This window comes from Rhinolophus hipposideros, assembly GCF_964194185.1.
Source record: "Rhinolophus hipposideros genome assembly, chromosome: 12".
Lineage (NCBI taxonomy): Eukaryota > Metazoa > Chordata > Mammalia > Chiroptera > Rhinolophidae > Rhinolophus > Rhinolophus hipposideros.
Window position 1 is genome coordinate 14,839,782 of NC_138058.1, and position 25,733 is coordinate 14,865,514.

General features: G+C 48.6%; 1 protein-coding gene and 1 pseudogene across 11 annotated transcripts; both read left to right on the plus strand.

Annotated features, from left to right (window-relative positions):
* The first annotated feature begins 639 nt into the window (after positions 1-639).
* LOC308505767 (putative G-protein coupled receptor 160) lies at positions 640-2,087 on the plus strand (annotated as a pseudogene). Its single transcript has 2 exons — positions 640-645; positions 1,161-2,087. The product of its transcript is annotated as a putative G-protein coupled receptor 160 (transcript).
* A 10,341-nt stretch (positions 2,088-12,428) lies between these two features.
* Positions 12,429-23,749, plus strand: SFTPB (surfactant protein B). 10 transcript variants are annotated; one of them, XM_081068093.1, is made up of 11 exons: positions 12,429-12,852; positions 13,191-13,321; positions 13,559-13,630; positions 13,984-14,109; positions 14,641-14,793; positions 14,994-15,083; positions 18,408-18,591; positions 18,740-18,900; positions 19,735-19,815; positions 20,299-20,383; positions 21,297-23,749. In XM_081068093.1, the coding sequence occupies exons 1-10, from the start codon at positions 12,789-12,791 to the stop codon at positions 20,359-20,361; spliced, it is 1,125 nt and encodes a 374-aa protein (XP_080924219.1). In that variant the 5' UTR covers positions 12,429-12,788; the 3' UTR covers positions 20,362-20,383; positions 21,297-23,749. The 10 variants fall into 10 exon arrangements, 8 of the variants coding, with proteins under 8 accessions (XP_080924219.1, XP_080924216.1, XP_080924218.1 ...); XR_013994596.1 differs by having other exon boundaries at positions 12,598-12,852; positions 19,735-19,839; positions 20,093-20,383; positions 21,297-21,887; XM_081068090.1 differs by having other exon boundaries at positions 12,598-12,852; positions 20,196-20,383; positions 21,297-22,557.
* Positions 23,750-25,733: the final 1,984 nt, after the last annotated feature.

A 25,733-nucleotide genomic window follows, 5' to 3' on the forward strand; every position in this document is an offset into this window, starting at 1 on the left:
GGGATGTAAAGTACAACATAGAGAATATAGTGAACAATGTTGCAACAACTATGTATAGTGCCAGGTAGGTACTAGTCTAACCAGGGGTATCAGCACATAAATAATATAAATGTCTAACCACTGTGCTGTACACCTGAAATTAATACAAGATAATTTTGAATGTCAACTATAACTGAAAAAAGTAAATAATTTTTTTTAAAAAGTATGGGGGATCAAAATTTATTCTTTTCAAAATACGATTCACTTCATCTAAAACTGTTCATTGTGTATTTCTCCCTCCTCCTCTCTACTGATTTGAAATGATTTTTTTTATTATATATTAAGGTATATGTAATAAGATCAAATTCTGGGCTATCTATTCTGTCTCATCCACCTGAATATCCAGTGTTATATTGTTTACCGCAGCTTTCTTTTTCAGATTTTTCTTTGATGTTACTGTACATTAAAGTTATACTTTAGATATTTTATACACTGTAATACATGATTTACCAAAAGTATACCAACGGATACTTACATACTAACTACTAAAGATAATACTTTAGAAATTATTTGATAAATAAAATATCACACTGTAATTCTCATTTTAAATTTTGTTAGAACGGATCATTAACATGGGAGAAATTCGTCACTTTTCCAACCATGAGCGTAATTTTCTCTTTTTACAAAGTCGTCTTTTACATCTCTCAAAAAACAGTTAAAAAAAAAAAAGTTTTAGGAAGAACTCTGAAGCGCAGAGACACGGAGCGCCAGCGGGGAGCCGCGGTGCAGGGGGGCCTGGGGAGCTGGTGGCCCCTGAGGCCTGCGCACCGACAGCCAATAAATAGACCAAGGTGCAGCAGGGAGGAAACGCACTCGCTCTGTCGCACACTTGCGCACATGACTGGGAGTTTATTCACATGGTATTTGGTACAGCAGAATGAAACGCAAGGAATCAAAAGTAAGGTAATTGAAAGCAGAAAACTGAAATAAAATTGAAAGGTCATCAGCCAAGAATGACCCGTGGAGAAAGCCGAGGATGAAGCTAAAGGAAAGCAGGGTTTTATCATGATGTATTACAGCTGGCCGCCTGAAATTTAACTAAAAAATGACTGCTCTTTCTTTAGAGAACTGCTCTGTGCAGTTCCAGTTATGGGACTCAAACCAGCCCCCTCCCTGGTAAGGGTCTGCTGCTATTCTTGGTTATACTTGGGAAAATATTATTAAACATTTTCACGCTTGGAATAAGAAGAAAACACACCAATCAAAATTGTAGGAATATTTTGCATTTCACTGGCATTCATCGATCTTTTTCTTTTGCTGAACATTTCCATTATATCCTATTTCAGGGGTTTTGTACTATTAGGTATTAGGTTTGTAAGTACTACTACATCTGCCTATTTAATCAAACTATGTCCTTTACTCAGGGCTTTTTGTATCATCCAGTTTCCTGATAGCTTGTATAGATTATTACCTAATTTCTCTAAAATCACCAAGTTTCCATTTTGGTGTCAAAATTATTTTTATTTCTTTAATTTTAATTTGGATTTCGGTCCTTGTTTAAGGGTTCATGTTTTGGGAGACGCAACCTGAAGGCACAGAATGTTTGCTTTTAATCAATGTCTCTTTTACATCAGCACTCAGGATGACTGCCTGTCGTTTTCCATGGTGATGACTTTATTTATGGCTTTTATACCCTCTGGTCAGAAGTCATGACCTTGGTACAAGCTGTTAGGGTAGCTGGATGAATGAGATGATCCTCTATTTTCCCTTTTCACCCCATTCCAGTTATAATGTGAACTCTAAAAAATACTCTTGCCCAAGCTCGTAGTCTATTTTCTTCGTACCTAGTTACCATTTGTATTACTTCAAATAATCATCCTTTTACTTAAAGTACATCCTTCAGTGTATTTTGAAATGAACATTCCCTTGTTGTACTTTATCAATAGTTTTCTCATTGCTACAGTTGATTGGTTTAATTGTCATAAACTTAATTTAGATACCACATTGCTTGTGGTTCCATTTGTCAGCTGGAAATGCTGTTTCATTCCCTTACAATTCATAATTTTGAGCAAATTGGAAATCCTATATCAATAATAATAATCTGTTAATGTTTTAACAATTTACCTTTTACAGTTTAATCAAAACTTACAACTACAATAAGAATCTAATTTTTAAAATGAGAAAGAATGATAACTCAGGACATACAAAAATTGAACTGAACTAATGCTTTCCCTTAAATTTCATACCTTTTCATAATGTATCTCTTGTGGCTATGGTACTATTTATTAGATAGTGTTTTCTTTTAAAAACAAAGTAATTCCAAAGGAAGTGTTTATACCTCTTCGGGAATATTGTATATTACAAATGTTAATTTGTTATTAACACAAAAGTGAAATGAATTAACATTTGGCTATACTGATCTTTGTTACCCAAAAAAACTACTGGATGCAAATTTATGTAATTGAAATTCACTGTCAATTTTAAGATACAAACTCAAATAAACATTTTTTATTAATATCAAATTTTAAAACACACACACACAAAACAAGAACACTCAGCAGCAGCTTGCCACCCAAAACATAAATGTTGGAGAGGAAAGCAAGATGAAGAAAAAGACCTTCAAGTGGCTACTGTCGTTAAACTCTCACTATTTCTCCGTCCGTATAGCTGGAGGGTTGGGAAGTTCCACTTACACTTCCCAGAACTCATTGCAACTTGGATCTGGATGTCAAATCAGGTTCTACAATTAATTAGACGCACTCGCATGGGATTTGGGAGAGTGACCCCAAGGCCATTTTTCTGTCCCCTTACTGTTTTTGCTGGCAAGCAAAGTCATGAAAATGCGAGGTTTAGGGGCAGGAGCATTTCCAGTACCAAAAGGCTTTACTTTGGCTTAAGCTAGCTCATGGCCCTCTCCATCTTCAAAGCCAGCAATTGCGGGTCAAGTCTTCCTGATGTTTTGAACCTCCCTGACGTCCCTTCTGCCTCATCTCTGGTCTCCCACTCCACACAAACACACTCACATTGATACACAAGCCACCCTGCCTGTTCAAGGAGATCCCTCTTCTTGCTTTGTCATCTATGAGTTTATGATTTAAACTTTTATTTATGAGCAGCATAAGAAAGTTGATTTTTTTTTTAGTTATGAAAAGCATAAGGAAAACAAATAAAAGCCCCACTTTCCCATTATTTCATAGTCTCTCTCCTCAGAGGAAACTACGGTTAAAACTTTCTTTTTCGTCTTTGGATACAAGCATACAAGTACATATACATTGCTCCATTCTTAATTATGAAAGGTAAAACATATTCAGAAGTTCGCACAGAACAAAATGGACAACTCAATGGTTCATTCTAAAGCAAACATCCATGTAACCACCACCCAGGACAAGAATCCCGCCGGCACCCCAGAAGCCCTTTCCATCTCCCTCCTCTGCTGCCCTAAGGTAATACTACCCTGACCTGAATGATGATCACGTCCTTGTTTTTCTCTATAGCTTTACCATCTAAGCGCATACTCTTCAATACAGTAGTTCTGTTTTCTCTGGTTTTGAAACATATGTAATTAGAATCATACAGAATGGATTTTTGTGTGTCCAACTTCTTTGGATCAACATGAGATTCATCCATGTTGTTGCGGAGGGAAAAGTTTAGTCTTTTCCATTGCTGAGCACTATTTTATTGTGTGAATAATCCATAATTTATCAACTCTCCTGTTGATAGGTGTTTGTGTTGTTATCTGCTTTGACCTGCTAATACACACTAATTCTCTTCTTTTTTTCCAAATTTGTTCGGATGTAATTAAAGTGCACTTGCCTGCATACATCTAAAGTGTACAACTTGATGAGTTTTGACACATGTATACACCTGTGAAACCATCACAGCAGTCAGGAAGGTGAACATACCATCACCTCCTTGTGTCCTTTTGGACGGGAGGATGGAGTTGGTCTGCATGGACAAAATGAAGGAAGGAAATCCACATGATGGATGAAATGGATGGTGAATGACTAGAAAGAGCCTTGCATGGTATAGTTTCCTCTCACCATTTTGGATGTACCTCCCTGGATACCTTCTACAAATAGATGTCACAGAGACAGTTCATGTATCAGCGGACTCGAAGGGCCTATTCTGGTGCTTAGTCGCCTCCTGACCCTGGAAGCTTGACTGGCTGTTGAGAAATGACAGGCGTGCCTGCATTGTGTCTTAAGCAGAAGCCCCTGAATGCACCACTGTGGCCAACTAATGACAGATCAAATGGTGAGGACTGACTCTCGAACCTCTCCTTGGTGATCAGAGCTAACCACATGGCCAGCACCATATGAGTCACACCAGCATATGACACAAAGGAGAGGTCAATAGTTTCTCAAGGCGTTAGCAAACCTCATCTGAGCTGCCTATGACAAGTTTCTCAAGTTTCCAGACCACAAGAGGGGCTGAGCCTCCCCTCAGACCTCTGCTCTCAGAAATTCTTTTTCTATTATTATTTTTTCCAGTTACAGTTGACATTCAGTACTATTTTAGATTATATTTCAGGTGTACAGCATAGTGGTTAGACATTTACGCAGTGATTTATGCATAATTTATCCAGTGGGCCCCCCGATTACTACCAATCTGGCATTATACATAGTTATTGCAACATTATTGACTATATTCTCTATTTTGTACTTTACATGCCCGTGACTATTTTCTAACTACCAATTTGTACTTCTTAATCCCTTCAACCTTTTCACCCACCGCTACAGCCCCTTCCATCCAGCACTCCAATAAATCTAGTGCCCATCTGACACGACACATAGTTATTACAATATTATTGACTATATTCTTTACGCTATACCCTACATCCCCATGATTATTCTGTAACAGCCAATTTGTACTTTTTAATCCTTTCCTTTTTCATGCACCCCTCAAAACCCCCTGCCATTGGGTAACCATCAAAATGTTCTCTGTATCTGAGTTTGCTTCTGTTTTGTTTGTTTGTTTATTTTGTTCTTTAGATTTTACTTATAAATGAAATCATGTGACATTTCTCTGTCTTTCTCTGTCTGACTTACTCTCAGCACAATACCCTCTAAGTCAATCCATATTGTTCTAGATGGCAAGATTTCATTCTTTTTTAATGGCTGAGTAATATTCCATTGTATACATGTGTCACCCCTTCTTTATCCATTCATCCATTCAGGACCACCCATGGTGCCTCCACATCTTGGCCATTGTAAACAATGCTGTGACCAACATATGGATGCACTTGTCCCCTCCAAGTAGCACTTGGAGGTTCTTTGGATAAATACCCAGAAGTGGTAGTACTGGGTCCTTCTTCGTCTCTTGTTATAGCCTTTGTTTTAAAGTCTGTGGTGTCTGTATTACTAACCCAACTTTTTTGTTTGTTTGTTTCCATTTTCATGAAATATCTTTTTCCGTTCCTTTACTTTCAGTCTGTGTGTGTCTTTTCATCTGAAGCGAGTCCTTGTAGGCGGCATATGTAAGGGTCTTGTTTTTTTATCCATTCAGTCACCTTGTCCAGTCTTTTGATTGGAGCATTTAATCCATTTACATTTAAAGTAGTTGTTGATAGGTAGTAGTTATTGTCATTTTAGTATTCATATTTTTTATCTTTTTTTCATCTTAAAGAAGTTCCTTACAATACTGGTTTGGTGGTAGAGTTGTATGAGTTCTTTATAAATTTTGCATATTAACCCCTTATCAGATGTATCATTGGCAAATATCTTCTCTTATTCAGTATGATGTCTTTTCGTTTTGTTAATGGTTTCCTTTGCTGTGGAAAACTTTTTCGTTTGATGTAGTCCCATTTGTTTATTTTTTCTTTTGTTTCCCTTGCCTGAGGATATATATCAGTAAAAATATTAGTAAGGATAATGTCTGAGAGTTTACTTCCTATATTTTCTTCTAGGAGTTTTATGGTTTCGGGTCTTACATTTAACTCTTTAATCTATTTTGCGTTTATTCTGTATACAGTGTAAGAAGGCGGTCTAGTTTCATTTTTTTGCATGTATGTCTTTTCCCAGCACCATTTATTGAACAGACTATCTTTACCCCCAATGTAAATTTTTGCTTCCTTTATCATAGATTAAATGACCATATAGGCATGGATTTATTTCTGGGCTCTCTATTCTGTTCCAGTGATATTTGTTTTTATGCCAGTACCATGCTGTTTTGATTACTATGGCCTTTCAGTATAATTTGATATCAGATAACGTAATACTTCCAGCTGTGCTCTTCTTTCTCATGCTGGCTGTGGCTATTCAGGGTTTTTTATGGTTCAATATAAATTTTAGGATTGTTTGTTCTTGTTCTGTGAAAAATGCCAGTTATCAATATCTCCTTCCAGTCTCCACTGCCTTCTACGTCAGTACCAATGGGCACTGTCATTTCAGCCATCTACAGGGACAGACCCTGTCTGTTATCAGCCAATCAGTGTGTCCCACTGTCCCAGCAGAGTGATGGGTTCAGGGATGGGTCAATACCCCAATTTGAGCGAATAAAACATGAGATGTTTGCTGTGGCTTCATAGAAGAAAGGCTTCCTCTGACTATCAGCAGAGCTACCAGAGGAGCCCCACTCTGCCTGGACAGTATGTGGGGGTGGGGAGAGGAGAAGCTGTGTCATCCGGAACAGCTGCACACATTTCACTGAGTGAGGGGAGAACCAGGAGCTGGTGACATGCTTTGAGCATATGGACCAAGCTATGTGTACAACTACTTGATTTATTCTGGACTTTTCAATTACATAAACCAAAAATTTCCTTCATATGTAAGTCAGTTTGAATCAAGTTCTCTCTTATTTGTAACATTAAAATATCTGATACAAGTGTTTTTGCTATCAAAAATTAATTAATGTACACACACACACACACACACACACAAAATGTTCCCCAACGTCAAATTTTTTTCTTGCTAGCTTTAAGAAAGCCTGCAAGGTCATTTTAGTTCATCATTTGCCCTCCGAGAGGTCTTGTTTCTGGGTAAAAGACAAAAGTGCCATTTTGGAAGCTGTTCACCTGTTAAGCTGTTGATCTCCTGAGCAGGATTAATCCATCAAGAGCACCTGATTCGGGAATTATGTTTGCATACCCACAAACAAAATTATGCACACGCTTATGCTCAAAGCCCCATCAAGGCTGCTGTGAAAACCACAGACATGAATTAGATGAGCTCCCTGCCCGGGACCCACAGTTCACTGAGCGAGACACCTGCCTCCCTAAACACTACCCACAAGGAGGGGAGCTCACGCAGACAAGAATGTTATCAGGTTGCTTCACTTCTGTATCTCCAATGTCTGCAATAGTGACTGGCACATTGTCAATGATATATTTTTTAACACAAATGCATGAATAAAAATGAATAAATGAATGGAAACTTTATCTCTTCATGTTATCCCACATGGGCTTAATAATGGAGTCGAAGCCAGAATTAATGTCTTGAACTTCCAGGGTTCCTCCCTTCCAGCTATTGTGAGAATTTTATCCCTTTCAAATCTCCTCCACTCACAAGTATTTCTGGAAGTCTCTAGGCATATCCTGGTGTCAACAGTGAAAGAAATGCCTTTTTCGACTTTTCTTGGGTTATGCTGTACATGGCATCCTTGCGTCCTAGCCTCTCACAGAGGTGTTATTGGGACAGCTCTCTCGAGCCTCTCCTTTTCTAGAACCCAGGCCTTGGTCGAGGGGACAGAGCTGGGCTAGCGGATGATCAGTGTCATACAAAGCACAGATTCCACCCCCCACCTCTTTTCTGGTCACCGAGGCTTATTGTTAGAAGGACAAGTCTGGCAGGCTGACTCCCCCATCCCTTAGGGAGAGGATTCTCCCAAGAGGGTCCCCAGACCCCTGTGCCTCTGCACTGCAGGCCACAGAATCGAATGTGTGTGAACCTCAGGAGGCGTCATGGCTGAGGCTCCAGTCGTAGCCTCCTAGTCAAATGGATATTCATGCCTGGTCGTACTGAGAGCTGTCACAAAGGACAGATGGCAGCAAGAGACAGGAGAGATGGACTCCAGGTGTGGAGAACCTGGGAGACCTCCTTAGAGTATATAACATTTAATCTGCTTATATAAAGGATGGAAAGAATGGACTTCCTTCCTTCCTTCCTTTCTTCCTTCCTTCCTTCCTTCCTTCCTTCCTTCCTTCCTTCCTTCCTTCCTTCCTTCCTTTTCTCTCTCCCTTTCTTTCTTCATTTTTTATTTACTTCTTTCTTTCCTTATTCCTTCTTTCTTTCTGTCTAACCTTCCTTCTAACTTTAGTTAAGATGATTTGGGCTGCACATAACAGAACATCTGATGAGAGATTATATACACAGAATAAAAAGGGTTCAAGATTAGTTAAATTGGCAGCTCAGTCAGGATAGGGTTCTGAGTTGCTTCTCTGTGCTTCTCTTGTTTCTCCCTTCTTGGCACAGAATGGCTGCCATTGCTCCAACATCACATATTTGCATAAGAATGTCCAAAGGGACAGAGAGGCATTTCTCCCCGTCTGTCCTTTTTAACCAGAAAAGAAACATTTCCCAGAAGTACACCAACCTCTGCTGCCCCCAGCAGATTTCCATCAGGTCTAATTAACTATAACTTGAACACATGCTCACCCCAAAGTAATTACTGGCAAAGGGGAATGGCTTGGCCTAATTATGGTGCATCTCCGGAGCTGAGAGCAGAAAAATCAGCTCTCCAAAACACCCAGAACCTGGACAAAATTTGGGTTCTATTAGCACAAAAAAAGAAGGAATGATATTCAGCTGGTTAGGCAGCCACCAATGCCCCCAGCATTGCACTGGGTCCTGAGAATCAATGATGAACAAGACAGGCACATTTCCTTCCTGTGAAAGTGTCCAGTTAGAGATGGAGGGAAGGAACACCTGACAGAGGTGGAAAAAGAACATCTGTGACGCTGAAGCCAAGTGTCACCCATTGCAGACACTCTCGAAACCTATTCTGCCTCGAGATGTAAAACCCAGATCCTCCCCAGGGCCCCACTGTGGTCAGACGCTTTGGCACAGAACACACACACACAGCCGCTTTGACCAGCATTTCGCTTGCCACGTACGTGGCAACTGTTCATTCAGGTTTGGAAAATATGAGCTCAGGCTCCTGACGTGGGCAAAGGAGAAATGGGGTGGGCAGCTCTGTTAGTTTCCTGGGCCTGACATAACAAATTACCAAACTGAGTGGCCTAAAACAAAACATTTATCCTCTTGCAGTTCTGGAGGCTGGAAGTCTGAAATCAAGGTGTTGTCAGGGCCATGCTCCCTCTGAGGGCTCTGAGGGAGCGTCCTTCCCAGTTTCTGGTGTTTGCTACAATTCTTGGTGGTCCTTGACTAATGGCTGCTTCAATCTCTGCCTCCATCATCACGTGATATTCTATGTCCCCATCTTCCTCTTCTTATAAGGACACCAGTCTTGAATCAAGTCCCATGCTAATCCAGTGTGACCTCATGGTAATGTTATCGGTCCAAATTCCATATGCCTGAAGTTTCAAAAGGCCAAAACTCAAAACGTCAGAGTTCGGAGTAAAGGAAGTTTTATTGATCGAGAAGTCACCAACCAAGAAGAAAGGGTCGTGAGGAAGATCAAACTCAACATTGGCCATTAGCATCAGAATCTTGGGGAGCCTGGGGAGACAGAGGGAAGAAAAAAAGAGTGGTCCTGGTGCCCATCCATATCCAGGGTGCAGAGCCACTGGGCTGCTCAGGAATAGACCAGGGAGCTGGAGGTGGGTGTCTGGCCATTACTCCCCACTAAACTCCTCACCATTCTGAACTCACTGTGCAGCAGGGCCTCACATCAAACTGGGACAAAATGACCTCTGTCCCTGCCCCCCGAGCTCCCTTTGCCCAGGCCTTTCTTTGCATGAGCCATTCCCCGTGCCAAGAGCCTTTTTCCAATCCTGTCCCCTTATTTTGAGGCCAACTTCTATTCTTCCTCAATCTCGGTTGAGCTGTCCCATGGCCCCTAGAGTCTCCTCTGTCTCCCCAGGCCTGGGCAGTGCCCCAACTCTGACCATTGGTCAGTGGCCCCCAAGAGCCTTCAAGTCCACAAGGTCAGTGACCTCCGTTTTCCAATTCCTACATCATTAGCTGTTATCTGGTCAGATGAATGAGTGAATGAAAGCGCTTCATAAACTCCTAAGTTTTATTGTCCATACTCCTTCCCCCTCCAGGGGAAATTCCTTCTTTTGAAAGAAAGCAAGATATAAGAAAGAACTGTGCTAAGAAAGGCTGCTATGAGGTTAAGGCACCTTTGAAATACCAGAAGAAATACCCCTGGACGCAGGTATTAACCCTCAAGAGAGCACGTCTTGTTAATTACCCTGTAATCCAATCCCTGCCTTGCTTTCCCCACCTTCACGTCTTCTTCCTTAAATTCCCTCCTTAATTCCAAATGCACAAAAGAAACAGCAAAACTGTCGCTCTCCAGAGCATTTGAGATCTTATTCCCCAGCAAATGTTGTCAGTTTGGGCTCAAATAAACTTTTATAAAAATTCTCTACAAGTTTGGATGTTCTTATGTCGACAGATATTTGGTAACAAAAAAGTACATTGTAATAAAAACATTAATAGGATGTGTACATATATATATGTTTACTTTTATATATACACATGCAGCATAAAGTTTATGTAAATGTTAACAGTAATAAACAAACAAAAAACCCCACAGAATTGTCACGTGGGGCCCCTTTATCACACTCCTTAGCACCTCAGCCTAGGGCTGCTGGGCAGGATGGATGGATAGATAGATAGATAGATAGATAGATAGATAGATAGATAGATAGATAGATAAATAGATAGATAATAGACAGATGGAGTGAGGGTGACAGAAGTGAGGAAAGTCACAGGCCCTGATGATTCAGTCCCAGAGCAACATCACAGAAGCCAAATTTTAATCAGAGATTGTGGTGAGGGTGGAGCCAGAGCAAGAGGAAGCAGGGACCCATCGCAGCCACCATGAGGCAGGACACCCTCCCCAAGCCCAGGGCCAGGGCAGCTTGGCCAAGGGCTGGTTTTTTTGTGTTTCCTTTATTTTATTAATGTCTTGAATGGCAGTTCTCATCAGGTACTGATCCCTCCTTGAGGATTTGATGGGAGCCATGAAATCGGTATTCAGAAAACTCCACATAAACACATAGTTTTGTATTCAGTTTGGTGGATTTGCGACTACTCCATTTCCCTTTCCCTCTGGGCACACAGGAACATTATATCTGCCAGCCTTCCCCCTGGTTTAGTGGGAACATGTGACTGAGTTCTACCCACTGAACTGACGGAAGAAATGAAGGACACCACCCTCAGGCCTGGTCCCCAAAACTTCCCTCACTGCCTTCCACTCTTTCGCTCTGTGCCCTGCGGCCAAATGCACAGGATCCCAGGGGGACTCCAAGCCCTAAGGGATGGCAGGGCAAGCAGAGGGAGGCGCCTGGAGTCCTGAGGCTGGACCAGAGCCTCCCCACCCGAGGCACTGCGACGTGGGTGAGAAATAAGTGTGCCCTGTGGGAAGCCCGTGGACTCCAGGGCTCTTTGTCACAGCAGTGAGACCACCCTGACCAATAGAGCCCTGCCGGCAAGCGTCCAGAATCCCCACTCTTCTGCTCAGTCGGGCCTGATTGTATCCACACCAGACACAACTGGGATCGTTTGTTTGACACTAAATTACAAGCACATGCCAATCCTGCCTTCTTCAGCTTGTATGGAACTCACAGGGCTCCCAGCCTTTGGTCACACACGTACATACACTCTTGGTCAACTCCCATGATGGCCACTGTGTTTGTCATGTTGACACAGGCTTGAGGCCAACAGAAGCTACACAAATCCCTGTGTGACCTCGAGGGTGTCACTTGACCACCGTGTGTCCCACTATTTTCCTCATGGTACGAACCCCTGCCTTGCCCGCACTGTGAATATTGGAGCACCTCCCAGCGTCTAGAGGGCTTCTCAGTAAGCAGGTAAACTGATCAGCCAGGAGACGGCAATGAGCAATGCTCTCCTCCCTTCACTGGCAATCGTGTCCGCCCCAGCATCAGAGGGTGTTTTTTTCTTGGGTGTGCCCTTCCCCGTGGGGCCTGACCTGAGAGCCTCCGCAGGTGCAGAGAACAGTTTCCTTCTCCTCAACCACCTGCTGTGCCCCAGCCCCCACCCTGGGGACACAGTCACATCCCCTGGATGGAGCTGTCCTAGATCCACCTGGGAACCTCAGCTCCCATGTTCTTGTCTCAGACTTCCCAGCATTTTGTTTCCTCTTGTTTCATGTAAACACTTTTCTAACTAAGGTCAACCGTAAATCATGAGTCCATAGAAACAGAGGAGTTTTCTGGGAGGAAGGGTAAGGACAAGGGGGGGTATGTGGCCTAGGAGGGTCCTCCATTTGCCCTCTGGTGCTTGCCCTGACTCAAGAGCCAGGCAGGAAGCTCTTCAGAGCTTTGCTCAAGAGCAGAGGAAGCCCAAGAGGCCTGGGGTGGGGAAGGGAGGGGGTCACTCTGGCTTCCCTGGTCTTGCTTCAGTTTCCCTGCCATAGCCCAGAGAGATGGGACCAGATGTGGAGGCTCAAAAGCCCCCTGGTTAGAGGGAGCCAGGAGTGCCGTCTAGGCCCATGGGAGTTAAGGCAGAGCGCAAAGGGAGCAGGAACAGGCACGGGGGGAAGGGGCAGGCAGGAGTGTCTCTGCTGGGAAAAGGTGGGATCAAAGCACCTGGAGGGCCCTCCAGGACAAAGACAAACACTGAGGTCACTGCTGCTGCCGCACAGCCCTGTCCCCGCACCCCTGCCCCCAGCTATAAGGGCCGCCGCCCCAAGCAGACTGTCCAGGCTGTGGAGGTGTCATGGCCAAGGCACACCTGCTGCTGTGGCTGCTGCTGCTGCCCACACTCTGTGGCCCAGGTGCTGGTGAGTCTCCCCAGCCACTCCTCACTCCCTCCAACCTGGGGCCAGGTTTGGACAGGTATCAGGGCCGTCTCCACCATTTACTGAGCCCTGGCTCTGTGCCAGGCATTTCCCTGCTCTGTATATTATCCTCATTTGGAAGGTGAACGAGCTGAAGCTCAGAGAGGCTCCAGGGCTTGTCCAAGGTCACACAGCTGGTGGGCACTAGAGCAGGTGGAACCCAGAGCTGACTCCAGCATGTGTAACGGCCACGCGTTACCCATGAATCTGGGTTTGGAGTGTGGGTGAGGTCAGGGCACCAGGTGTGGCCTGGATCCCGAGGTTGCTCTGGCCCCAAACAGCAGCTGTGTGGGCCACCTCGTCCCAGGCCTGTGCCCAGGGCCCCGAGTTTTGGTGCCAAAGCCTGGAGCAAGCACTGCAGTGCAGAGCACTGGGGCACTGCCTACAGGAGGTCTGGGGACACGCAGGAGCTGTGAGTACCGCCCACGGACCCACGGGACTGAGGGCTGGGGTACAGGGTGCTCAGCAGGCTCTGGATGGGCCTGAGGGATTGGAGGAGCCCCCACATGGGATGGATGGGGTGGGGTGAGGCTGCGGGCAGTTGCCTGTGCCTGGGCGTGCCCTGTCGCCCTCTGCCTGAAAGAGCCTCACCTACTTGAGCTGGGAGCATGGCCCAGCTCATGTCTCCCACTGTGGGACCCCTCCCCAGGATGACCTGTGCCAGGAATGTGAGGACATCGTCCGCACCCTCACCAAGATGACCCAGGAGGCCACTGTCCAGGTAATGAGGCCCAGACCCTGGATGAGGCTTGGGGACCAAGAGATGGGGGACAGAGTAGGAAGAAGAGGTTAGCCCCTTAAAGGGACCATTTCCAGGCCATGGGTGCGCCCTCCGGGTGCCTCCTGGCCAGAAGAGGGCGCGGGGAGTAAGCTCGGTTATTCCCACGGGGAAGGGTCCCTACCTGTGCCCAGCTACTTAACTCTTTGGTGCTCTCTGAACTCCAGTGCCCTGGGGAAAAGGTCACCAGCCTGCCAGGTGGTGGCCGGCGTGCAGGGACTGGGGCAGAGGCAGACCTCAGGAGGCTAGGCTGACTGTCCCCTTTCCTTCCCTGTTGGCTCCTGCCTGCCTGCCAGGACATGATGCGGAAGGCCCTGGAGCATGAGTGTGACATCCTCCCCATGAAGCTGCTGGTGCCCCATTGCCACCAAATAGTGGACATTTACTTCCCGCTGGTCATCGACTACTTCCAGAACCAGATCGTGAGGACCCTGCCCTGCCTGCCATGCCCACCCAACCCAGAGACACACACACCCACAGAACGCCAGCCCAGCACACACACCACACACGCAGACCCTGCCCACAACCGGTCCAGGAAACAGTGCCCCTCAGCCAGGCACACAGCTCACAGCCCCAGCGGCTCAGCTGCACACAGTGGGCCTGCACACTTACGAGCACCACACACACCCTTCACACAAACACAGTTGGTCATACTCTCAGATACACACTCAATCTCACACAAAACCCACCCATTACACACTCACACATACAAACACTCTCACATACACACACATGTGTACGCTCATTCATTCTCACGAACATACATGCTCACGTTCATTCACAGACATTCCCAGATATCTGCCCCAACGTCTCCACCTGGCCCCATCTCTGCCTCTTGTCTCCCCCACAGCCCCACCCAGCCTGCTCCCCCACTCCAGGCCCAAAGACAGTGGTCCTAGTCCCTGAGTCCTTGAGCCAGCCTGACCACCCTTTCCCCCTGCATTGTTCCCTAGAACCCACAGTCCATCTGTGAGCACCTGGGCCTGTGCAAACCCGGGCATCCAGAGCCAGGGCAGGAGCCAGAGCTGTCAGACCGTCTGCTGGACAAGCTGGTCCCGGCCGTGCTGCCCCAGGCCCACCACGCGAGGCCCGGGCCTCAGACACAGGTGAGAGAGGCCCCATACTGGTGGGGATCCAAAACGCTAGGACACAGACAAGGCCTGTGAGCACTTGGGCCCTGGGAGAGGCAGAACCGACCGGGAGACCTTTAGGCAGAGCCTGAGGCAGGAGGGGGAGGAGGGCAGAGCTCGGAGGATGCCGGCGCCCAGTGCCCAGCCCAGCTCCCACCTGTCATTCTCTCCCCCAGGAGCTCTCCGAGCAGCAGTTCCCCATCCCCCTCCCCATCTGCTGGTTCTGCAGGACTTTGATCAAACGGATCCAAGCTGTGGTTCCCAAGGTGAGCCCCACCCCCCACAGCCCTACCTTCTCCCACCCCTCCTCACACCCCCTTCAGGGGCCAGCTGGCTGCTGGAAGTTAGGAGGAGTGCCATTCTCATGCATTGCCCTCACCCTGCAGTCCCTGGAGCTCAGGCTCAGGCTCAGTAGCTGCCAAGCCTAAAGTGCATTCATCAAATGTTAGGCCCCCACTATATGCCAGGCAGGCACTATGCCAAGCATCAAAGCACAAAAATGGACAAGACCCGGTGTTGTCCTCCAGCAGCTCAGCACCTGATGGAAAAGAATCTCCAGTGGTCTCTGTAGAAAAGGTGTCTTAGTTTTTCAAAAGGAGAACTTTCACAGATGGACTCCCCTCCCTACCTGTGCAGAATTTGGAATCTTCCAGACCTGTAGTGACCATCGCCCAGTCTTCCCCTGCCCTGAAATGAGGCCCAAGTGAGGAGAGGCTCTGCCCCATCAGCCGCTCTCAGATGGACCCCCCAGCCATCTGGTCACTGAGGGCTCATGGCAACAGACGAAGTCCCTGCTTTCCTGAGTTTGCACTGTGGTGGAGAGATTTTCTTTTTTTCGGGTAGTAATAGGTTCTGAGCAGAAAATTAAAACAGATGAGGTAAGCAGTTCTCCACTCTTCGGGCAAGCCCTTGAGCAGACGCCAAACTACATCCCCAGCCACAACTCTCCACAAAGCCCCACCATAATCCCAAACAGACTGCCTACATTTCAGCATTTCCGCTGCAAGGTTTCATATAGGGTGGACAACTGTGGACAGGCATCGAGGCAGGAGTTGGAGCCAGCTTGAAGGTTTAGGATGCAGGTTGGTGACAGAGGTGACAAGTGTCAGACTCTGGGCAGGAGACTCTAGGCTGAAGGCCAACACCTGCTGAGGCCAACAGCTCAGCCTATGTTAGTGGCTGTGGTAGGTCCTTCAAGGAGGGGCTGGGCCAGTGCCGCTACCACCTGGTGCCACCCTCCTCCTGTCCTCCATAGCTAGGACCTGTGACAGCAGATCCACACTAGCAAAGGTGCCCACAGAAAGCGACGTCCTGGTCACCACCAAGCTCGGCTTTCCTTATTGTTATTTACACTGAGTGCCAGCACACCTTCCTAGAGACCCACAGTCAGGGCCTGCTGACCTCTCACAGATGCGAGGAAACCCCTATGGGAAGCTCAGTTCTGCTGGATGCCAGCTGGGTCACTCTGGCTGTGGGTGGATGTCTGGGTGGGTGGGTGTGGGCAGCAGGGCCAAGGGGAGAGCAGCTCACATTACCCAGTCCAGTCAAAAAATAAAGTAAAAATGAGGTGATGGACGGTGACGTGAGGGTGGGGGTTAGGCTGGTTGGTCAGGGACAGTCTCTGAGGAGGTGACGATTAAGCTGAGACCTGGAGGTCAACAAAGCCCTGATGGGCAAAGGGCCTCGATCAAGAATGAGCTTGGCAAAGCTTGAGGAACAGACAGCCAGTGTGGTTCCAGCAAGCAGGCCTGCGGGAGTCGTCGGAGAAGGGAGCAGAAAGGTAGACACAGCAGGGCCACGTGGAAAGAGCTAAGCTGAGGTAAGAAGCGCAGATTTGATTCTGAATGCAATTTACAGCTAGTGAAGGGTTTCAAGCAGGGGATGCCATGATCTGATTTATTAGAGAGATCACTCTCCTGCTGTTTGAAGAATGCATCGGGCAGATGGGAGGCATGTGTGAAAGCAAGGAGAATAATTAGGAGATCTCTGCAGACATCAAAATGAGAAAAGATAGGGGAAGGGATGGAACCAAGAGGGGAGACGGGATGTGTTTGGGAGGTCGGCTCAGCAGGATTGGGTGACGAATGGGACTTGGGGAGTGAGGGCAAGCAAGGAACCAAGGATGACTGTGGACTTTGGCTTGAGGAAGCAGATCCTTGATAACGCCACCAGCTGAGGTGGATAAACCTGAGAAAAAACAGGCTTGGGCAGAGCAAAAGAGGAGTTCTTTCCTATCCGTGTTAAGTTCAAGACACCTTATGGGACGTACAAGCCGGCAGCCGAACACCCAAGCCTTAGGGGAAAGGTCAGGTCACAGACAGCAATCTGAGAGTTTCTGGCTATGGACAAGATTTAAATCTGAGGGACTGGGTGGGATCAGCCAGGGACTGGTGGGGACAGAGTGGGGGAAGAGGCCCGGTCAAGCAAAAGCAAACACCAGCAAAAGAGCGGGAGGAGGACAGCCAGTGAAGTGGGGGGACGCTGAAAGAAGAAAGCATTTCCAGAAGGAAGGAGTGGTCACCGCGGCTGGAAGCTGCAGGGAGATCAAGACGACCCGAGGACTGACGACAGAGGTTGTTGTGACCTTGAGAGCTGTTTTGGAGGCGTGATGGGGCAGAAGCCCAAATCGAGTGGGCTCCGGGGAGAATGGAGGGGAAGAAGGGGGAGCAGCGAGTAGGGACAACTCTTTCAAGAACTTTTTCTGGGAGGGGGAGCAGAGATGGGTGAGGCTTTTGATGCTGGAAGTCACATTAGCGTGTTCACATGCCGATGAGACCAGTCAATGGGCAGATGGGAGAAGTAATGAGACAGGACAGCGAGGACAGTGCAGGGTGAAGCGCTTGTGAAGGTGGGGACAGGTCCAGGCGTGGATGGGGCAGAGCGAGAATCACTCATCTGCCCTCGCAGCGGGAGGGGAGGCCGAGTGTGGTTCCCACGCAAGCACGTGGGCACAATTGGTGAAATGCACTCGTGTGGAAGGGATCACACCCCAGAGAATACACTTCCCTGTGCTCACTGCTCGCAGGGGCTGCAAGCAGGAGCGGGGGCCAGGCCGGCCTGCTGACGGGGTCCTTTACATGTATTGCTCGAGGGAATGAAGGAGTGAAGGCGCGGGCCAACGTGCTTGCCTCCTCCCTCCCTGCTTTCCAGCTCAGACCCTGTGTTTGGAACTGTGGTGGGTGGGGAACATCTGGCTTCCCCCAGAGCTCCTGAAAGCAGGAACGCACTGAGGACTGTCTCTGGGAGCCACAGACTTATCCTGGCGTCAGGAGAGGGAATCACAGCTGTGGCTCCACCTCCCCTCCAGGCCGTGTGTGACCTTGCCAATGTCCACATCTCCGGGCTAGCCGTGACCCTTTCAGCAAGTCCGGTCTTTAGAGTCAGAGCTGGTTCACGGTCTGGCTCCTATGCTTGCTTATTGACTCTGGGTAAGTCCCCTGGACTCTATGATACTCAGTGCCCTTATCTGTCAACGGCATAATAATTCTCAGAAGGAAGCGAGAGGGTGTCTACAAAGTGCCCAGCTGGTGCAGGCACAGAGTAGACTTGCAAGGGAAGTTCCACCCTGCCCTCCCTCGGCCCTGCCCTAGGGTGTCCTGGCGATGAGTGTGTCCCAGGTGTGCCGCGTGATACCCCTGGTGATGGGCGGCATCTGCCAGTGCCTGGCTGAGCGCTACACTGTCCTACTGTTGGATTCACTGCTGGGCCATATGCTGCCCCAGATGGTCTGCGGCCTTGTCCTTCGGTGCTCCAGCAAGGATGGCTCTGACACAGGTGAGCCTGCCGCCCCAGCCCTGCCATTGCCCACTCCCATCCCCTCCCCCCAGCCCTGCACAACCCTCTCTCCAGTCCCCCTGCACTGCACCAGCAAGGACAGGAGCTGAACACCTCTGGAGGGCAGCCTTGACTGTTTCCTGCCTAGGCCTTGCCGCTCTGGGGGCGCTGCCGGGAGAATGGCTGCCGCAAGACTCCAAGTGCCACCTCTGCATGTTCGTGACCACCCAGGCAGGAAACAGCAGTGAGCAGGCCATGCCACAGGCAATGCGCCAGGCCTGCCTCAGCTCCTGGCTGGACAGGCAAAAGGTGAGGACAGGCAATAGGGCCTCAGGACACAGGGTCTACCCGGGGTGGAAGGATGAGCCAGGAAAGGCTTCGCAGCCAGAGACGCACAGAGTGGGCTGGGCCCCTGCCCTTGAGGAGCTCAGACAGGACGTAGGCCAAACAACGGTGAGACTATAATAAGGTAAAACCCACTACGGTCAGGAGTGGCCTCTGGACAAAGGGCGTGGGCGTGGAGGAGCAGCAGGCCCCCCCTGGGAACCGAGCATGAGGCTGGTTACACATCAGGAGATGAGTAATGCTGGGGCCACCTGTGCAGGGCAGGGCCGGGCTTTCTCTCTGTGGTCCCAGTCCTGTCTCAGCGGCATCCCTCCTCCCCGTGTCTCACTGGGGACACACCCACCTGCCGAAGGAGAGATCCTACAGTCCCAGGACTAACTGTGGGTGACAGTAAACTCCGTTCAAAAAGTAAGACAGATCCAAGGAGGCAGCTTTCCGAACAGTATTCTTCTGGCCAGCAACTTTCAGGGCTCCCCCCTGCCCACCACATCAGGTGTCAAGACCAGATGAACTTTAAGATTTCCTCTAGAACTGAAAAATGGGAGGAGGGCATGGTGGTAGCTAAGATTCTGGCCCTCTGTGTGGGTTTCAGGACCCTCCGCCAACGTCGCTGGCTTTTCCCGACAGAAACCTACATTTCAGTCCACGCCAACTGTTCAGGGGGCTGATGCCTGGAAGTGCACCAGGTCACAGGGAGCCCTAGAGTGACCCAGATAAGTGGAGAGGCCAGGACAGGCAGGCAGGAGAGGCCTGAAAGGGGCTTAGGTCCACCCACACTGTGTCCGTGTCCTTCCGCAGTGCGAGCAGTTTGTGGAGCAGCAGTCATCGCAGCTGCAGAGCCTGCTGTCCAGGGGCTGGGACGCCCGCGCCGCCTGCCAGGTACGGCCCCCCCCCTCCCAGATGGTCCCAGGACTTGCTCAGCTCCCAGAGCCCCCACCCTCACTGGTCCATGGTCTGCAGAGGCCTCACTGTCTTGGTCCAGGGCAAACTCCCCCACCACTGTTTTAATATAGCAAAGGAAAACTCAGAAGGGTCAAGAAAAAGCGGCGAAAAGAATGAAAAAGGAGGAGTTTGGGAAGGGCGGGGGCAGCTTTAAGGAACATGGTGTGATGTACATTATGAGATGGGGTTGTTCACAGAGCCTGGGGGGGTGCAGCGTGGGGGTCCTGGGAGCTCTGGACCAACCCAGAAGCTGGAAGGCAGTGGCTTGGGGAGTGGCCTGAGGGGGTCTAGGAGTTCACACCAAGGGCACCCACCAGCGGGCAGGTGCAGTGAGAGCTGCCTGCTGGGAGGAGCCTCCAATCCCCTCAGAGCTGGAAATAGGGAGTCGAGGGATAGGCCCTGATGCTGTCCCTGTGGCAGGCGCTGGGGGCATGTGCGGCTGCGCTCAGTCCTCTCCAGTGTGTCCACAGCCCCCACTTCTGATGAGAACTCAAAGCTGCGCCAGGTGAGTACAAGCCCCCAGTTGGGGACAGGGATAGTGGGAGGGTCCTGCACCCATCCGGAGGTGGTCCTCTGCTCCCCAAGCAGGAAGAGGCAGCCATTGCAGCTGGCTGTTCCCTCCTCCTTCTCACAGGCCACCACTCACGGCTTCTAAGGGCCCCTCACCCTCTCGCCTCCTTCATCTTCACTATTTGCTATGTTCAGACCAAGGCCAACCTTTCCTGAAACTCAGGGGAAATCATACTTTGCTGCCCCAAAGTGTCGTCCCCTCAGGAGCCAGGAAGTCTGCCATCACCGACCCTCCCTCCTGAGTCACTTTCCCTCTCTCTGACTATCACTGTCTAAGTCAGAGGGAGCGCCTTAGGATGGAGGGGTCACCTGCAGCCTCTGTAACCAGGTGCTTCGGGGCAGGGCAGTGACCCAGAGAGCGACAGACACAAAAATAGTAGCCATGAAGTCTCTGGAGAGCAAACTTGGTCCACTTTACAATTCTGCTTAGAGCCAGACCCTAACACATTGGTCACTTACTCATTTCTTGACTCAGTTTTTAAAAATGTAGTGCATGCCTATGGCCAGGCCACATTTTAGTGGCAAGGGCTAGAGCTATGACAAAACAGTGAGCACCCCGCCCTCCTGGAGCACACACGCCAGGGTCCACCTCTTCCATCTTGAGGGGGAAGCCCAGCCCTGCTCCTGAAATGCTCCAGAATCACAAGTCCCTGTGGGAGGTGGTGGGGAGGAAATGCCTGCCCCAACTCAGGCCTATCCCTCAGGGACCAGTTTAATATTATTTCTCCCCCACTGGTGACAGCTAGTAGGAGCTGGGGGCTGCCCAGGAAACGGAGCCACCTTTCCCCAGCTCCCAGGGCTCCCGCAGCCGGAAGAACTGGGCCTTCTCTCTCTCTCTGTTGAAACAGGAAGAGCAGTGGGTTGGGACAGGAGGCCTGGGTTCCTGTGCCAACTCTGTCATCAACTGACCACTGGTCCCCAGCCAAGATATGCCACCCCCTCGCTGGTCCTCATTCTCCTCAGTGGCAAAGGGGAGCCAAGTGAGGCCCAGTGAGGCCATCTCCAGGACTCCCGAGCTCTCCCACATGACAAGACGACTCCTCAAGCTCCCTGCCCCCACTGAAAAGGCTTCACTCTTCCCCTCCTCCTTTCCTCAAAAGAACCTCAAGCTGGTGGATCATGAGCCTGTAACTTGTGCCTTCAGTCCTGTCAGTCTTGTACATCCTACTGTAACCAAAGCCACTTCCATCCTCTGTGGGTGTGACACGCGTCCAGGGCAGCGTATTCTGGAGGTTGTCTGTGAGAACCGGCTCCAGCCCTGTCACCCCACCGCAACCAGCCCGCTTCCCATAGATGCCCCCGAGCTGGGCCACGGTCCTTCCCCAGCTCCTAGAGGGCGGTGGGGTAGAAGCTGGCCCTGCCTCACTCGATCTCCATGTAGGAAAGACACTCGGCTTTACAATGATCTTGCTAACACTTTCACAAAATTCAAACTTCAGAAGAATAAAAAATGAAAACATAAAGTACCATAAAAGATGGACATGAAATCTTTAAACGTTTTTTTAAAAATTCAGGACATACCTGGCGTGGTCAGGGGCTCAAGCGTAGTGGGCAGGTCACTGAGCAAACTTTCAGATTTGAAATGTTCTGCTGCTTAAGAGCTGTTGTTTTGTTGAGATGTAAAAAGGGGTTTTCTTTCTGTCTTTTTGTAAAGTGAACTTCCAACTTTTGTTTGAAACTGCAGGCTGATTCGCTTTCTGCTATGATTTATCTCCTCAAAGCTCATTTGGGATTGTGCATGCGAAGGATCAGTCCCTATGTAATACAATGCCTGTAGCAATGCTTACAAAGTCCTAGTTCCTTGGACTAAAAAGCAAAGGACACTGTCCTTTAAGATGCTGCAGAAGCCCCAGCTTCACCCCGAAGTTGGCTGAGTGGGGGCCTACCTCACTCCCCTCCTTGACCGAGAAGCAGGTATCTATATCACCTCCCCCTCTTCAAACGGCTTCCAGCCTGGCCCCCACCTCTTCCTCTCCCCTCTCCCAGAGGCTACTCACGATGATGAAGTGAAGTTGTTAGGGTACGAAAAATCAAAATATACAGAAAAACGAATAAATAAATCTTTAGCATTAAAGACCTAAGTGCCTGGAAGTATCCTGTTATTTATACAAGAACTTTTGTCATTGTATTTCCTATTATAAAAGAAATACATGTTTATTCAGAAACTGCAGACCAATCCCACCACAATACCACCAATCCCAGGAAAGCACTATAGTAGAATGTAATACTTTGACACTGAGTTACAGACTTTTCAATCCATTTTCTGCAGCCCTCCACCATTCAAGCACCAAAGGAGAGCTTTCTAGACAACTTGCTCTTGAAGTAGGGATAACACACACAAATCTTTGCCTCTGAATTTAAACTTTTAAGGAGGCTTTTGTCAATCTATAGCAGACTATTGTCTTGAAAGCCATTATTTCAATTGCAAGACCAAAGTCCCTGAGAGAAGAGTTCAATTTTTTAAAAAGCTTGATTGGGAAGATGAAGAGCCAGTGTGAATGAGAGGAGGTATTAATAGTTTATCCCACAAGCAAGCGTGGGGATGAGCTCCTACTCAACAAGAGGTCAGGAGCTGACCAGCTGGTAGGAGGAGAGAACTGAAAGGAAGTGGCTACAACTGAGAGTCAGAGGGTCCCTGAGGCGCGGCCAACATCCTGCAACCTGGAAGAAGGTCGGGAAGAAGCCCCAGGAGGGGTTAGGGCCCAAAAGCAGAGGGGACTTGTTCTTCACTTTCCAGAGTGTGGCGTGAGGAAAATACGAGTCCCTTAGAGAAGCCTACCTCCAATCTGACATCAGAAAGAGTGAACAGAACAGCCTTAAAGACGGACCTAGACAGACAGGCCTGAGGATGGCCTCAGCGGGCGCCTCCTGCCTGATGCAGGAAAGCAATCACACCCCATAGCCCAAGAAGCTATCAGAACCGCTCTGGACAAAATGGGGGGCCCAAAGAGCCTGTGATTGGGGACAAAGCACTGACAGATTTTGTGGACCTTGAGAAGAGCAGAACTCAGACATGTATAGTTAATGTGGCACAAGAAGGTGGAGATCAGACAAGGTCAGAGAAGTAAAAGAAGAGCAAGAGTTAAAAGGAAAGGAGTCCCTAGCAGGGGAACCAGATGGCACAAGGCCTTGTGTCCTGTGGCACATCTGAGCAACAAGGTCAGTGAGCCTGGCACCGAGGACCAGGAGAAACCTCCTGAGAGGTGAGGCTGGAAAGGTTGCAGATCCAAGCCTCCATCAGGGAGATCACGGTGTGGTGTGAGGGAGAAGTGTCTCGGTTAGACTCATGTTTCAAAAAGTGACTCTGGCTAAAGTGTGAATGAATTAGGGGGAGGGGACAAGGGAATGGTCTCCTGTTAGGAGACCATTGTGAACAGACACTGGTCAATAGCTTAGACCAGAATGACAGTGACAGAGGGCCTGTGCAGAAGTCACATGGATCTTGGAGAATGACTTCAGACAACCATAAGCTTAATCAGATGGTGACTCCAATTGAAGCTGTTGTCCTAAATGTAGCACAGCAGAGGCCCCCGCACTCAGCATGCAGCTAAAGTCTTTGTGTCCAGACCAATTTCTAAAGATCACCAGAGTAGTTTGCTTCTACGTGGCAGGGGCCAGTAGTATACCTTCAGTGTTGCCTCAGAACACTGTCAGTTCTGTTCTCTACCATCATATAGTCCACTATGTAAACATCACACTAGTCTACTGCATTGATAACACGATGATTGGCTCTGATGAGCAGGAAGTACTAAGTACTTTAATTTTTTAAAAAAAAATTTTAAGGAGGGTGGAGCTCACAGTGGCCCATGCGGGGATCAAACTGGCAACCTCAAGGTTGTTATCAGCATCATGTTCTAACTACCTGAGCTTTTAGATGCCTTTGTAAGACATAAGCAAACGAAGAGGTAGGATTTAACCCCAAAACAATGAGTCCTGCCACCTCAGAGAAGTTTCTGGGGGTCAATTATCTAGAGTATCAAAATATCCCCTCCACAGTGAAAGACAAGTTACTGTACCTACCACCCACCACCACCACTACCTGCCCCACCTGCTCAGCAAGGTTCAAAAAATTAAAAAGGCATAATGTTTGGCAGGCTTTTTTGGGTTTTGGACAACATATACCACATTTCAGTGTGTTACTTTGACCCAATTAGACACAGCTGTAAAGCTGCTCATTTCAGGGGGAGACCATAACAAGAGAATGTTCCACAGCAAGTTAGGCTGCACAATGGGCTGCCCTATTACTTTGCCGTATACTCCCGGACATCCAGGGACATTCTGAAGTGTGCATGGCAAATAGGAATGCTGTACGGAGTTCCTGGTGAAGACCAATCGGGGAATCAGTGCTGAACTCCTGGATTTTGGAGCAAGTCTATGACCTCGTCTGCAGATACCTGTTCTGCTTTTGAGAACAGCTCCTGGCTAGCTACTGCGCCATGGTAGAGACTGAACACCTGACCATGGGACATCAGGTAACCACACAGCCTGAGCCTCCCCTCCTGAACTGGCTGTTGTCTGAGTCACTAGCCATGTTTGGCACAGGCAGCTGCCATCTAGCATATGGAACTAGTACATGAGACCAAGCTCGGGCAGGTCCAAAGAACACAAAGTTACATGAGCAGGAGGCTCACATTCCTTTGACATCGGCTCCTGATGCATCGCCCCCTGGGGGTTCCTTAAGACCGAGTGAGCAAGGAAGACAAGGCTCAAGCCTGCTTTATTGATGGGTTTGTACAGCAGGCTGGTAAACCTGTAAGTGGGCAGCCGCAGCACTTCATCCCCACTCAGGGTGACTCTGAAGGACAGTAGTGAAGAAAAAGGTTCTAGTGGGCAAAACTTCAAGAGGTACATTTTGTTGTTCATTGTATTTGGAGTGTGAGATGGCCAGAAATACAGATCTAGACTAATTCATGGGCAGTTGCCAATGGTTTGGCTGATGATCAGGGATTCAGAAGGAACAGGATTGTAAGACTAGTGAAAAGGAAGTCTGGAGAAGAGGTATATGGATGGACTCCTTGAATGAATATATACTATGAAATATTGGCATTCCATGTGGCTGCCTGCCAAAAGACATCCACTGCAGGGATGTCTCTTACATACATACCAGTGACACGCTCTGTGGATGTCAGCCAGCAGCCTTTCTCCAGCCACCGCCAGTGCTTGCTCAATGAGCCCATGAGCCATGGTGGATGGAGGCTATGCATGGGCTCAGCACCATGGGATTTCCCCTTCCCGTGACCTGAGTCCTACTTCTGCTGAGTATCCTGCTAACGTGCTAACAGCAG

Bases quoted from the DNA above. Each gene is read 5' to 3' on its own strand.
- SFTPB (XM_081068090.1), top strand. From the start codon at position 12,789: ATGGCCAAGGCACACCTGCTGCTGTGGCTGCTGCTGCTGCCCACACTC. The intron at 15,084-18,407 runs GTGAGCCCCACC...GCCCTGCCCTAG, and splicing joins TCCAAGCTGTGGTTCCCAAG to GGTGTCCTGGCGATGAGTGT. The intron at 18,592-18,739 runs GTGAGCCTGCCG...TTTCCTGCCTAG, and splicing joins CAAGGATGGCTCTGACACAG to GCCTTGCCGCTCTGGGGGCG.